This window comes from Strix uralensis, chromosome 13, assembly GCF_047716275.1.
Source record: "Strix uralensis isolate ZFMK-TIS-50842 chromosome 13, bStrUra1, whole genome shotgun sequence".
Lineage (NCBI taxonomy): Eukaryota > Metazoa > Chordata > Aves > Strigiformes > Strigidae > Strix > Strix uralensis.
The window spans coordinates 24,366,019-24,380,533 of NC_133984.1; the positions used below are offsets into that span (position 1 = coordinate 24,366,019).

At 43.6% G+C, this 14,515-nt stretch overlaps 1 protein-coding gene across 2 annotated transcripts in view; it reads left to right on the plus strand.

Annotated features, from left to right (window-relative positions):
- DNAAF6 (dynein axonemal assembly factor 6) overlaps nucleotides 1-8,372 on the plus strand; it is a 32,184-nt gene extending 23,812 nt beyond the window's left edge. For both annotated transcript variants that reach the window (XM_074882556.1, XM_074882555.1), the window contains exons 3-7: nucleotides 774-837; nucleotides 2,284-2,389; nucleotides 4,267-4,363; nucleotides 5,146-5,231; nucleotides 7,631-8,372. In XM_074882556.1, coding sequence (XP_074738657.1) covers nucleotides 774-837; nucleotides 2,284-2,389; nucleotides 4,267-4,363; nucleotides 5,146-5,231; nucleotides 7,631-7,760 — 483 coding nt within the window. In that variant the 3' untranslated portion in view covers nucleotides 7,761-8,372. The remainder of the gene's footprint in view (nucleotides 1-773; nucleotides 838-2,283; nucleotides 2,390-4,266; nucleotides 4,364-5,145; nucleotides 5,232-7,630) is intronic.
- Nucleotides 8,373-14,515: the final 6,143 nt, after the last annotated feature.

Below are 14,515 nucleotides of genomic sequence, written 5' to 3' on the forward strand. Positions count from 1 at the left end.
CCTTGAAATTTCCTTTCAGTATGTGGTAGAAGTTGCCCTTCACACTCTAACTACTCTTTAGCTATTTAATGCCTGCCTTTTAAAACTAGCATTATTGCTGTACAACTTTGCAGTAAACACCCTGATTTTAAAAGAATTTGTTTACATCTTATTAATAAAATGAATGACACTTCAGAGACAGAAATGGAAAATTGCCATAAGGGATGTCAATTAAGTCTGAGTCAATCTGGGTACATTGAAATCTTTATTTTGATTTAATTTAATGTTCTGTGCTTATGAGGCACTTTTATTAAACCGAGGAATCTTCATATATAGAGAAATGCCTCATATTGGCCTATTAGCACTAGATTGAATAATAATTAGAGGAAAATGTTGTTGCCTCATATGATCTCTACTGTCAAAAGGAATCCAAATGCTGTGGTGGAGTTTTCATATAGCACCCTTGATTTCCTGCAATATTTTCATGGCAGACAAAGCACGGAAATTTTGCCAAAATTCCTTGGAAACTAATACTCAAAAAGCACATCTGTCTGTAATACTGTGCTTCTGGGAGTCCTGCTTAAACCCAGTGCGTCAAGGTCACTTTCTGCTGGATGAGAGCGAAGAAGAGAGAATGTTCAGTGGTTCGGTCATGAAATTGTGGGACAATATATTTTGGATTTTAGCACAGATTTGTTTGACCTCAGATAACATTTTGTATTTATTGACATTATCATAGTTACTGAGCTGGGCTCTATGAAAATTGATTGAAGTTCCATTTGCCTTTTTTGCAGCCATGCTGTTCCATTAGTGCCATGACTCCTGGTAGTATTGGACCAGTAAAGAAAGAGACCACTGGTAAGGAGAAGTATTTGTATGTTTTAGCATTCAGTCCCATGTTAGCAGACTGTAACAGCTGTGTTAAGTTACCACTGAAGGGGTTTGCTTCAATAAAAGAGTGATCACTGACCTCTGAGATGGAAATAGCATTACATTTTTACAATTACACTGTAAAGTTCTTCTTTTCCTGAGAGCAAAATGTACAAAGAGGACCAGAAAGGGTAACTCCAGAGCACAGCAGCCTCCAGTGGTGACAATAAACAGAGTACAGAGCACAGCCTGGCCACGGGCTGAGGGGAATCATAGCTGAGCAGCAAAAAGCTCCATGGCAGTACTCTCATGGAAGTGTTAATGCTCACTTAGCGCAAACAGGGAAGATGGGCTTCTAAGTACTCGCCTGAAAGGATCCTCATGGAGTAAACTGTGTGGAACTGAGCCTATGCCTACGAGGAGGAAGAGCTACAAAGCATACCATGAAAGGCAGTCATACCATATTCCCCTCAAAAGTTTCACAACCCTGTTTAGACCACGCAGAGGGAGGAATAGAAGCTTTGTTCGGTGCTGCCCTCGACAGACCGAGACAGGTTTCAGTTACTCGCCTTCCTGCGGCCCGTTCTTTGCCTGGAACCCCCGGGCAATCACCTGCTTTACCTGACTCCAGGTGTTCTGGCATCATACAGAAAGCAGACTCTCAGACAACGAGAACACGTGTCTCCAGGGTTCCTAAATTTGTGTCAGCACCTTGGATTGTACTCAGGACAGGAAGGAAGACGAGCTTAGTCCTGGCAAAGTTAACGTAAAACTCCTCCTGGAGCTAATGCTGACACGTTATCGGGCAGCTTGGTTATGAGCCGTAGGAAAGGTCAGCAAGGACCAGGACGAGTGTAGCAGGAAAGGAACTGTGCCAATTAGAACACATATTTTTGCTTGGGATTCCAACAATGACCAGAGATTCTACTATAAAAGCCATCAAGTTGCTAGAAAATACATTTTTCCATGTAGGACAGGCATAAACCATGGTGTTCTGCCCACGAACTTCCATGCGTCTTCAGTCCCCTATCTGGGCTGTGCTCAATAATTAATGGGAAGAACTGGATTTCTACATGAGGAGGAGGTCCTTTTGTAAATGAGCAGAGTTCTCCCTTAAAAATCTCCTGTCAGGGGGCTTGGGGAAGATTAATAATTCATCCTTTGGCCCTTTTGAAGTGCTAGATATTTTATGCCTGACAGGAGGATTTCCTTGTCATAGAGGCTGGGTCAAGGGGATTTAAGGGAAAGGAAAGCATCCTCCCTCTGCCAATTCTCATTCACAAGATACTGAGGTGAAGGAGACTGTAATCATCAACTGGAATGCTTTTAATACAAAGATTTTTCTAAAGCCTAGAAAAATGTAAGTTTTCATCAAACCTAGAGGAACAGAGACATTCCAAAGTATGACAGTGTGATTATTCTCATCACTTACAGGTACTTTCCAAGTGAAGTCTGAAAACAGGAAGACTATTTGGAACACAGAGGAGGTCCCGGAAGGATCTGAATTTGATGATACCTGGGACCCTAGAGAACAGCCAGAGTAAGCAAGCTGAAACTGCCCGCATGGGCTTTACAGAGCATTGAGTTAAGCAGCATCTACGGCATTTGGGTGAAACAGCCACCTGAAAAGCTTGTGTCATGGAAGGAGAAAGGAAGGGTGTCGGTGTTGTGTCTAAAGCAACACATGAGGAGTGGTTTTAACCTCTCCCTTGGAAACCTTCTGATCTCATGACAGAAATGTCGGGTTGGTTTTTCCCATCATGAGATTGCTTGCACTGTCAGATACTGCTTGCAGTGTCAGATACTCATATAAAGTGGGATTTGGAGGGGAAGGAGGCCAGCCAGATGATTTACTAACTTTCAGACATGCCATTTGTGTGCAATATCTGTCTTTTCCCACTGCAGTTGAGATGCATTCATTTTTCATACTCATAAATTCATAGAGTACTCCAACTTATATTTGCATTTCAAAGAATTAAGCTCTTTAGAGACAAATAGTACTACAGGAAGGAAGGCTGTATGCAGGCAGTTTTGAACTTCTAAATCTTGTCATTCAATCTTAGCCTGTCTCATTACAGCCTAAAACCAGGGTCTTTTCCCTTGCTCATAAAAAACAGTAACAAAAACATTCTTGAAATAGACACCATCAGGCATGTTAGCTGTGGTTCGTAGAGGTCAGAAAGCCTTCAGGGCCAATCCATAAAGCAGCCTTTGCATTTCTAATCGTTGTGTTCTGATGCCATATCCTGGAGTGCTACGTGCTGGAGCAGATGGACTGAAGCCCATGAAGCTGCACATTGTATGCTAGTTTGTAGTCCAGTATCCTCATTTTTCTCTGCACGTGAGTCATGCCATTTGGTGTTCAATTTCTGGATCTAAACACAGGACTGAGACCCACCTGAATGTAGACTCAGCATTTCTGAATATGATTTGGCACTCCCCTATAGCCTCACATACAGTTAGTTTTACACTCGTTCTTGAAACCATCACCTGTGAGGTATAGAACATACTCTCTTTGTATTGTGGGCACAACAGAAGCTTTCCTCATGCTATTTTGTGACAATTCCCCTCCATGCTGGGTAAAATGCAGTGCTTCTCTAGCCTCAAGCAATTACGACCTGTGTTGCACAGATGAAAAGAGAGTATAAATCTTTGTAACAGTTCAGCAAATTGAATGAAGGAAAATGGCCCAAAAGGAAAACAGATGGCTAGAGAGGTGCATCCAGAGCTATTCTGCAGATTTCTCATTGACTTAGGAATTATTACATACACATAGGAACACTGGAGATGTCAAAAAGACTTTCCATATGCGCTTTCAACATCTTAGAAAAGTGACTCACTCCACTTATTTTGCTCAATGTAGTAGGAGTAATGTATGTTCTAAATACAAATTTAGTTTGTATTTCCTCATTCATGAAATATCAAGGCCAAGGGAGTACGTGATTCTACATTTTGTAGATGTGGAGGGGAAGAAAATCTGTTGGCCAAATGCAAAACAATTACAGTCTGACAAAAGAGCGTTATGCTCAGGGTGCAAGAATGGCAGAACAGAACATATGTAATTGTGACCACATCCTTTTCAAATCCATTTCCCAAGAGTTTGTGGTGTTTGACTAGTTGACAAGTATCATATTCACTTAGGATGCATTTCCTGATCCTGCAAAGGCTGGTTAGTGAAGTAGAGGCAGCAAAGTGAGTGCCCTGGAAGGTGAGGTGAATGACCTTCACCTGTCCTCCAGCCAACTCAGTCATGGCTCTGAACAGAAACCCAGTGCAGAGGGGTTGAAGCCTTGAAGGGAGACTGAAAAGGAGGAGAGACAACACGATGAGGATATTTATGGTCCTCTGAGAAATACCATCTCCTTTAGTCTCCTGCCCCTTCTCCGGTATTATTAGGTAACAACTTCTCTTTCTCAGGTATGAGATTTTATTCAAACAGTGTGTGGGAACAGAGGACGTCTTCTTTGGGATGAGCAGGAAAGACCCCTCCACAGCCTGCTGTGAAGATATAGTGGTGAGCTGAACCAGTATTTCCCACCTGTGCTTCATGCTCTTTCTCTGCCCTTTTTAATCTTGCCACCTTCTTGAGGGACAGAATGTAAACACCACGCTGTATTGCTGCCTTTGGCCTCCTGTAAGATTTTCTTGTAGTTCTTCAAGCATTTGTAGATGGTATTTACACTTGCTAACCTGAGGAACTCACATATATCTCCTCAAGGACCTAGAGTACTCAAGAGAATCTGTGCAAATGCGAATGCTATGTACAGACTTGGGGGAAATAAAAAGCATTTCTAAGATGGAGTTTCATCTTGGGCACAATTTTAGAGGGGAGAGGGGCTGGGAAGGAGATGGTTTTCATCTGCATGCATTTATTGCAAGCTGTGCGAGTTAGCAGAACGCTTACAATACTGACAGTCTTTGAAGTTACAGGTATCAGATCCTGTCCCATTACTATCTGATCAAAGACCTCCCTGCTTTCTGAACTTCAGGACAGGTAGAACTGCTGTGCAATTTTTCTAGTAGAAGCAAGCTGTCCTTGGAACACACAAAGCCAGGGGCTTTTTCTGTGTGTAGAATACCTGTTAAGTACATTATCAACTCAGGCTTTTGAACAAAATGGAATATCAACACACATCACTAAGTTACTTAAAAGCAGTGATTATCACGGTCATATTTTCTGTGATACAAATTACCTACTCTTTGACACTGGCATCAAAATATTCATGAAGATGAGATCTTTAATGGCTTGTGGGGCTACATATCTAATCACAGCTTTACCTCTGCCCATCATTTCAGATTAAAATCAAGTTGCCAGGGGCAAAGTACTCAGACATCACATTAGATATCCAGGACAAGGTTCTTGACCTTCGGACTCCCAAAAAGTAAGTGAAGCATAATTGATGGAAGTACAGTTAATACCTTGTTTGAAAGGAGGTTTAACCAAGCCTTCAAATGAATGCTGTGTGGAAAGCAAAGCTAAAGATGAATATCGGATTATTAATTGCACATGAGAAATAGATATAGACAAAACCAACCACAGTCCATCCGTAGGTGTATAGTATGCTAGCTTTGATTCTGTGATACTGTTCTAGCAAAAATAGCTTGAAGACAGATTTTGGCTACTTAAACAGCAAGGCTTCAAGGGCCCAAAATGTCTGGCAAAAAACTGCCCACAGTCTTGAAGGACTTCTTGGGAGTTTGCTTTCTAAATACTAATTGGTACAAATATATAACTGAAGATGGTCAAAAATGTGCAGATACATTTTCAGAAGTTGAAAGCCAAATTGTGGACATACCCAGGCATGGATGCAGAGATGGAAATGTTACAAGGTTTCCCTAAAAATATTTCCTTTGAGTTCTCTTTTTATAGGGCTATTTCAAACCTACAAAGGTAATCAACTGACTGATGTACTCTCAGACTTCTCAGTCTTCCTCCATATTTCTCTCAGTGTGCAACTGCCTTGCCTGAGATTTCCAGATAATTCCCATGTCTGTTTTGCTTTAAGTCCTTATTCACAATAGAGTGTTTTCATAAAAAAGCTTAATCCTCTCTGGGCTGACTTGCTTCATTGAATGGGATGTGGGAAGATCCATATGTGAATAGCTTCCTGCCAATAAATTCGAGGTGCAGGCCATGGATTAAGGCCAGACAAATTCTGTCCTTAGTGGACTAACTATAAAAAAGTCACCTTTCTCACAGACAAAACCAGGCTGAGTCAGTTACCCCCTGCTTGGATTTAACCCAAAGATGCAACAGGAGTGGAAGAGTGTTTGGAAGTGCTAGCTCTGAAACTGGAAAATCAGGAGGAATAATTGTTCAGCTAATGACTTGCAGAACCTATAGGTAGTAAAAGAGGTAGCTTAATGCAATACTGCAGATGTAGGAAAACCTCAGCATTCTTTTTCTTTTGCAGTTCTATCTTCTTGGTGACTCAGATCTGCCATTATTTTTGTAGTATCCAGCTGTCTCTAGTCACAAACCTAGCAAATAAAAAGTTCGCTGTAAATCTAATGGTTGCTTGGGTACAGCCTGAGCCAGTGCTTCTTTCACAAATATAATGCAAGTCTTCTCAGTATGAAAGAAACAAACAAGATTTCAAGTTCTACATACTGAAAACCACTCTACTCTCACATACGTGTAGGTGGGCTCAAAGGAAATGTTTCCAACTCTGTAGTCCCAGGGCTGATTCTAAGCCAAGCTGATTTTAAGGGCTGCTTCAAATTATAGCAAATGACTGCCTTCGGTAGGTGTGGTGCAAAGGTGTTTTGACTGTACCTCTTTCAGCCATGGCTCCTACAAGACAGCTGAAAAGGTCTGAAAAAGAATCAGCGTGGCTTAAACCCCAATTTAAAGTAACTCCCATCTATGCTACCATGTTGTCTTGTTGGGCTTTATAGAGTTTGGCTGGACAGATCTCTTGGTTCTAAAGTGTCCTTGGTTCTGTTTGCACTGTGAATAGAGGTCTGAGACTATCCCATCATTTATATTGTTAATATATGTCTGAGATAAGAGGGGAAAGAGTCCACACTCTGCCTGAGCAAGTAAGTTTGAACAGTCATCAGTGAGATGGTCCAGATTGAGACATCCTCATGAGGAGATAAACTGGAAGGCTTGTCAGCCATTCCAGGAAAAACGGTATGTCTAACATAGCGAGGCACTGTGGAATCATTCCTGAGTCCAAGATCCAGCCTTTCTTTGTGTATTATGTGCCTGAGCCACAGGTAGGGGATCACTGAATTAATCTTCAGTGTAGGTTAAAATCCCAGCAACTTCATAACTGTAAATCCGTTCTCATACCCCAACTGTGCTTTGCAGTGTAGACATATTTTTTGTGAAACTGTACTGGTCAGAATCTCTAATCAGGCTGCACCACTTATTTCTTTTTACTAGAGAAGACAAACTCCTGAAGACACATTCAGGCTTTAGGCATTATTTAGATTTTTACTACCAGGAGAGCATTATCAATGCAGCTCCTCCTTCCTCTGCATTTAAAATGAAGCACTGTGCAAAAGCAAGAGCAGTGGAGAGAGCCCACAATCCACCATTGGAAACCGTTGTCATAGCCACAGCCAAAGGAAAGGAATAGTGTTGGAAATATTTCAGGCCTGTGTAGCTGTGCACCAGGTATCGCAGGAAGCCCACCAACCTGCTATGAGAACGAGATACACTGAAAGACCGTGCCTTGGCATACTGATTGGCAAATTGCAAGAGTCACTTGCAATGCCATCTCAATTGCTCACCTGTCAGAGACGCTGAAGTTCACTGTGTCCTCTCTTACAGGAAGCTGCTGCTGCACCTCCCCTACCGTGTAGACAGCAAGAATGGTAAAGCTCGTTTTCTGTCTGAAGAGGAGACCTTGGAAGTCACCTTGAGAGTATCAAGGATGTTTGATTTCATAAATTTTGTCTGATGGATAGAGAAACAGAGAAAGTTTGCAAAAAGTAATCTCTTAGTTTGAAGTCTTCTTGGAACCTAACTGGTCATGAAATAGCAGATTGTTTCCCTTGAACAGTCCAGGGGGATTGTCCCTGGAGAAATGGAATCACTCAGGAGGAACAAAGCACCCATAGGTCCAGCTCTTGTGCTGCTCTGGTTAACGTTCTGCTTCCTTCAGTCTGATACACGCTCTGTGAATCAGAAAATAGGAGCTTACAATTCTGTAAGCCAGAGAGAGTCTTTTTGTGATTATGGCTGATAAGTAGCACAATGAGGCTCTGGCCAGCGAGTCTGGTGCTTAGTTACTGTTGCAAGATTTGCAAGTGGTAATATTCTTGCTTGGCCTCTAATGCTGGGACTGGGGCGAGTTCAGAATCTTCTCTTAGCTACTGCTTGATGAGAAGATCAAAGCTCTTCAGGGATCCACATCTGAGGCGGAACAAGGGAACCAACTATAGCTGGATTGTGGAACAACTCAGCTCTCTTGAACAGTTTCTGACAATGTGTGGTGTCATCTATTCACCTGCTGTCTCTCCAGCTGTTTTTCTGATCTTTCTTGATTATTAAAAGAATGTGTTCTAATGAACAGTTCCAGTTACCTTTCACTCTGTCTTCTCTACATTTTGTCCTGAGAGACTTTCTAAAGATGAGCTAAGAGGAACTTCGCATAACAAAGCATCACTTAAAGGGCTGAAATGCAGCAAAATGTTTTCTTTGGCCTTCAGGTCCAATCTAGAGCTACAGAGATGGGTAACCAAGATGTTTCTCTTACTAGCTGCTGGGCAAATTTATTCATTTAACATTATTAATCATGCAGGAAACAAAGGTATTTGCTCAGTGATCAAAGTGGAGAGCACAAGCAGGGCCTTGCATGTTCATGGACATTAGGAACACTTAACCAAAAGCTTGTAAGCACTTTAAAAACAAAATGGCTTGGGTCCTGCATTCTTCTGGTGTAGAAGTAGAGGAAAATAATTGTCCCACTAGGTTGCAGGCAGTACCCACGCAGCTGAATTTGTGTTAGGCTGTAATGAGAAGATGAGTTCTCAAAGATGGATTGAAGACACTGACAGTGAGTTTCCAGCTATATTTTTTTGTTTTGTGAGGAATTTTCAGAATTCACAGTATGTTTATAATATACTGCATTATAACACTAGGACAAATTAAGCTGGTCTGTTGACATTTTAACCACTTCCCTTAAAAGTGAACCCATTACTTGGGTCAGAGTAATACTACCCAACCTCTGCTGTAGTGTTACTGCACTGGAAGGCAGATACCTCACGTATGATTCATCACAAGCTGTTGAATATGCTGATAACATTAAGGGGCTACTCCAATTTGTATTCACTTGAGTTTCCATAAATTGCATTTGAATGTCTCCTACTCTACAAAGCTGTGGTGGAGGGGAACAATGCAGATGGATGAAAAGGCTGAGATCATTCCTCCTGACTCAGTTTGTACTGCCTGTGTTTGCCAAGAAGTTACAGTAAGGCTGTTTCTTGGAAAAAGGTTGTGTTTGTGGTCCCTAGACAATATGCGGCTTCATTTTTGCATTTCTTATACAGATTACAAGAAAAGTGGAAGTTTGACCTGTATTTATATAAATGTGAAGATAACATTTGCCCAAATTCATTTAGTAAATCTATGGCAAAGCTTCTTCTGAGCCCTATTCCAGTGCTCTATCCACAAGGTAATGTTACCTTTGTAGTTGACAGTAGTGATTTACTGAGCCTTAAATCATCAAGTTCTGCTTAATTTAATGTCAGTGTTTGATACTGAAAACAACTATGAGTTTTGCTCATTGAGTCTCTCTCCGGTGTTTTAGTTTCCTATGGAAATGAGCATATGCCACACTGGTATCCATGTCCTGTTTTCTCCCCAAATATTTTTTTAACCTGGGGGTATTTTATCTGCATTCAAGAGACAAAAATCTGAGGTAAGTATGTTTTATAAGAAAGTTGGCTGCTGAATAGAAAAAGGAAATACAAATCAGTGCTGCCTAATGGGGAAGTTCTAGTGTGATTTCTTGCACCTGCTGGCCAGTCACTCTGTACACCCACACCCCAGGCTGCAGTAGGTCACCCACACCACTCTGTAAGGAGAAGCTGGCAAGTTGGTGACAGCAGGATAGGGAAAGGGAGATATGCTGTCAGGGGGAAGCTGAAATCACAGTGTTAGGGTATGTGAACACAGGGGACAAACTCATAGGAAGCCAGGCTTCATGTTTTCCACTGCTCAAAGCTCTACTGCTCTTTTCAGTAGAGTGGAAACATTGGTCCGGTGACAGACAATTGGCTGTTCTGATCAGGTCCGTTGCCTTGAATGCACCATCGCTACCTGGAGATCCTCTCACATTCTTACTTTCTAGCAGAGACAGAGACTGCCCTAGGCAAAAAGTTGGGGTTTTTTCCGTAGATCATCTCAAGAGGAAACTGGTCAAAAGGACATGCAGGCTGCCAAGCTTCCCAGAAATCTGGGGGCTACTGCCGGCTAAAAGAGAGTTAACTTTTTTGCAAGGATTTGAAGGCAGTTTTGCTTTGCTGAACTAGCACTGGCAGAAAACCTTTTGAAGGGGATACAAAACCCCCTTTGCCTCTGAATATCAAAGCTGTTGCCTAAGTACCACTCCAACACCTGCAGGCATCTTAATTAATCAAAATTATGAGCCCAGTTAAACAACCCAGCCATTAAGCCTCAGCCATTAAGCATCATCAAGCTTTATTTGGTTCCCTAAGAAACATCTTGATTAAACATATTGCAGTTAAGTAGAGGGTTCTGTAGCTGTGGAAATGAGATAGAGGCTGTTTACAGTAGTATCCCAATAAACTGCAGGTTGTCATCTTGCTTTGTTCATGCATTCTGCCCTCCAGTTGTGGCAGCAGAGCCACTGTTCCCATTTTGACTTGTTCCTGTTTTCTGTCAGAACTATGGTGTTGTGCTAAAGTACGCAGCCCAGCTTGCTCTGTGTTTCACCTCCCTTCATACTCTCCTTTGTCCACATACTGACCTTCTGAGGCAAAGATAATTTCCTCATTCTACAGCCTGAGGAAGAGAAAACCCAGCAGATTTGCTCCATATAAACACCTGAGACAGAGCAAAAACTTAAATTTAGATTTTTCCCTTAAACCTGCAGTCTAGCTTCTGGGCTGCTCTCATTCCCATTTTCTTCCAGGTCTGTTGTAGCTACTATCATATACCCCTTGTATTTGTTTTTATAGAAATACTACTTCATTTTTCTGCTGTTCAGTTTAAAGTTTGTACCCAAAATTTCTATGTACTTCCATTGTGTGAAACACCGCTTTATTGGTATCTGCTTCCCTCCAGATAAAGTTTATCTAAAATAACTAGGCTGTATCTATGTGTACAGGAAGATGTCTCCCCTACAGCCTACAGAGTAAGTAAGGAGACAAGACTGGTATTGGTTTTGTCTTTCTCATCTAACCTTGGGCCCCGACACTTGGTGCATGAGACTGTGCTCCTGCGGGCAAAACAGAGCTGTGCAGCATCCCTTGCAGGCTGTGCTGCACACTGGCACTCAGAGGAATGCAGATACGCAAAGGAAACCCTTGTGAAGTAACCTCTGTCCCCAGGGCCCCCCAGATTTTCTCATTCAGGTGGCAGGTGACTGCTTTCAGCAGTATCTACTCTGGATGCCCGGCAGCACGGGCTACTAGATATACGGCAAAACATGGGCAAGAGCACGCACCAATGCCAAGCACATGTCCATCGCTTGTGCACCTCCTCGGGCTGGAGCAGGTGCCTTTGAACACGCTGGTGTTGGCAGACCTTTACCCTCTTCTCTGCAGCACCTGCAGCCTGCATTCATCCTTATTCTCTGGGATCCTCTTCAAGCGCTGCTGCCACGGGCAGTCAGTCACTGTTGTGTGCCTATGGCCTTAGCTCCAAGGAAGGTGCCTGGAATCTGCTGAGGTTTGAGTTATTTCTTTTCTATAATCTTCATGAACAGGATACAAGTTGTCTCTTTGCTCTCTTTGTCTTCTCCTTCAGGTAGATTTTACCTTCAGATTGAGATGCAGAACAGCCAGTTCCCATTTTTCCTTTTCCCTCCCGATTGTTTGTTCCGTGCTTGTTTCAGGGGACTGTGATCTCTCCTTTCCTAAGTGCTTTATCTCACTTCCCTTGGTCATTCTCACATTAGGACATTTCTCACCAAAGCCTACGCACAAGTTGCAGTTGACATAACCTGACCCTTGCTGGATGTGCAAAATGTTGAAGCGTGTGATTCATCCCCCCTCACTCAGCTCAGTGCTGGGTGAAGCACTTTGCTCTCCTTGCTATGAATCCGGGCTGCGTGCATGGGAAAGGGACACGAGGAGGAGCTCTGCAGGCAGGACCTGGGTTGTGTTAAGGCAGTTGTACCGAAGGACACCAGCACAAAACCAGCAGGTGCTGCAGGTCGAGGCAGAGCTGTGTGAGGTGTGTTGACAGAACTGAGGAGCGGTTCTTGGCTTGGGCACAACCTGCTGGAGTCAAATGTAGCCAGCCCCACAGCTCCCTGCTGCAAACAGGGCTGGTTATGAAGGAATGAGCCAATTCAGAAAAAGTCAGAATCAGTCAGAATTTCAGCCTTTCCCAAGGCCTGAAATGTCTCTTTCTGCTTCCTGATGTGTGTCTCTGTGTCCCAGATGAGCACTAAAGAAGTTTTTGAGATCCAGTCCAGGGCAACAGTGACACAGACAACACAGGAACGCCCTTAGCTTTGCAGTATTTCTCTCAATCCATTGGGCTCTTTGACCACTTCAAGCTTACTCATCTCAAGGTCTCCTTTTCATCTCTTTTCTCTGTCTTCACACACTCATTCCTGAAGAGAAGATCATAGGAAGTTGCCAGCATGGCAACGGACACTGTACACTGACAATCCTTAGAGACCATCTCTCTTTAATTGTGAGCCTCCTTTGGGTATCCCAGCAGCCTGGCAGCTGACTTCTGATGCTGATTAACATTTTTTTCATCCACACTATTTTAACTTGGTGGTATCACAACCCAGCAAAAACTGCCAAGGCAGCTAGGTTGTATTTACCTAAACAATTCGATGATTCTGTTTGGCAGCCTGTCTCCTGCAGCTGCTCAGCAGAGAAGAAAAGCGCTATAGACCCTTTCTGGAAAATTCTTTTCCTGTTGGAAAGCTGCACAAAAAAGAAGATAAGGATGAGATGGACACAGCTGATTTTGTTAACTCATAAGGAGATGATGAGGGCAAGCCAGACATTTGCCAGACAGCAGCAGACTAGGAACTGTAGCAGATGTAAGCATCAATGCTTGAACTTAAGGATGCTGTGAGCTTTGGGTGAGTTCCACCCCTCACATATGCTCAAGTAATGAGCATCTACCACCCCCGGGGTTTTCTCTGGCTGGGGACCCAGGTGATGGGACCTCCTGACCAATAATTTTCTGTCTGGGGGACTCAAATTCCTGTAGCTATATCCCTGAACAGAGCCTTGGCTGGCACTGTGGCAAGCTGGCAAGTATATAGAGGGGAACGAGGGGTTGACTTCACCTGAGATAGTCAGCTCTACCTTGTCTTACCTGAGCCAGTCCCAGCCACCTGGGAGCCAGAGGGCTCCACCCAGGAGGAGTTACATGCTTGCAGAGCATCACTGAGAGAAGCTAAGCAATCTGGGGAGCTAGCAGGGATGGTATATGCTATGTTCATAGTATTTCTGGGGTGGGGAGGGAGAGGAGGGAAAGTTGCATGACCACTGTACAAGAAAACAGTAAGGTAGCTGGAAGATGCATTACTTGTTTTGGCTTTGGGACTATCTGTGCAGTGCATGGGACATTCAAGAGACAATTGATGGATGTGGGAATCTCCCACAAGGTGAGAAATGTTTCAGATTTTGTTCTGGGTTACAGGCACTGTGTGAAGGCTGGAGTGTCAGTGTGGCTTAGCTGCATGTATGGCTCTTGGCCAGCAGCAGCTCTTAGAACTGTAACAAGCTTTGGGGGGAATCTGAGGTGCTGAGAGGAGCTACAGGAGGTCACAGGAAAGCACTGAAAATGCCACCCTGGCCCCAAGTGCAACTTGCATCATGATTTGCCTTTGGTAACTTGCTGCCTGGGTGATGGTATATCTATGGGGCTGATGGAGGCCAATGACTAATGTGGGTGAAGGTGTTGTTGGCTCTTGCTGATGTGTGTGGTGGAGAGCTGGGCAAGGCCCTGAGCCTTTGTACGGAGAGCACGAGCGGCGCGGGAGGGCACAGGCAGAGCTATATGGGAATTCAGGGGTGTAGGGGGTCACAGAGGACTGGAGCTGTGTTGTAAGGCAGCAAGCACCAGGTTAAATGGTGTGTGTGGTGATGGAGTGAGATGGTGAAAGTGGGGGAGTGATGTGCATTGGGCAAACGCACAACTGGGAGGAGAAAGACCTTATCAAATTTTCTTTAAAACCACTGTGCTGAAGGGAAAGGTCAGAGCAGATGGTTGATCACCCTGAGCTCAGGAAGATGATACCTTTGTTAGAACATGACCAGCACTGGAAATCCTGTTCCAAAAGAAGCTGTGGGAAGGGGACTGTGCCTGGAATAGCTATGAGGCCTCCAAGAGGACCTGAGTGCTAAGGTCATGTAGATCTATAGAGCTGGGAACCCTGTCTCACTTCCAGGGGTCAGCCCAAGGGGGTGCGTGGCAATTACTTCTATCAACAGTGGATGAAAGGGGCATGGGTGTGGGAGGAGTGGAAAATGTGGCTGCAGTTCACGAGCCCTC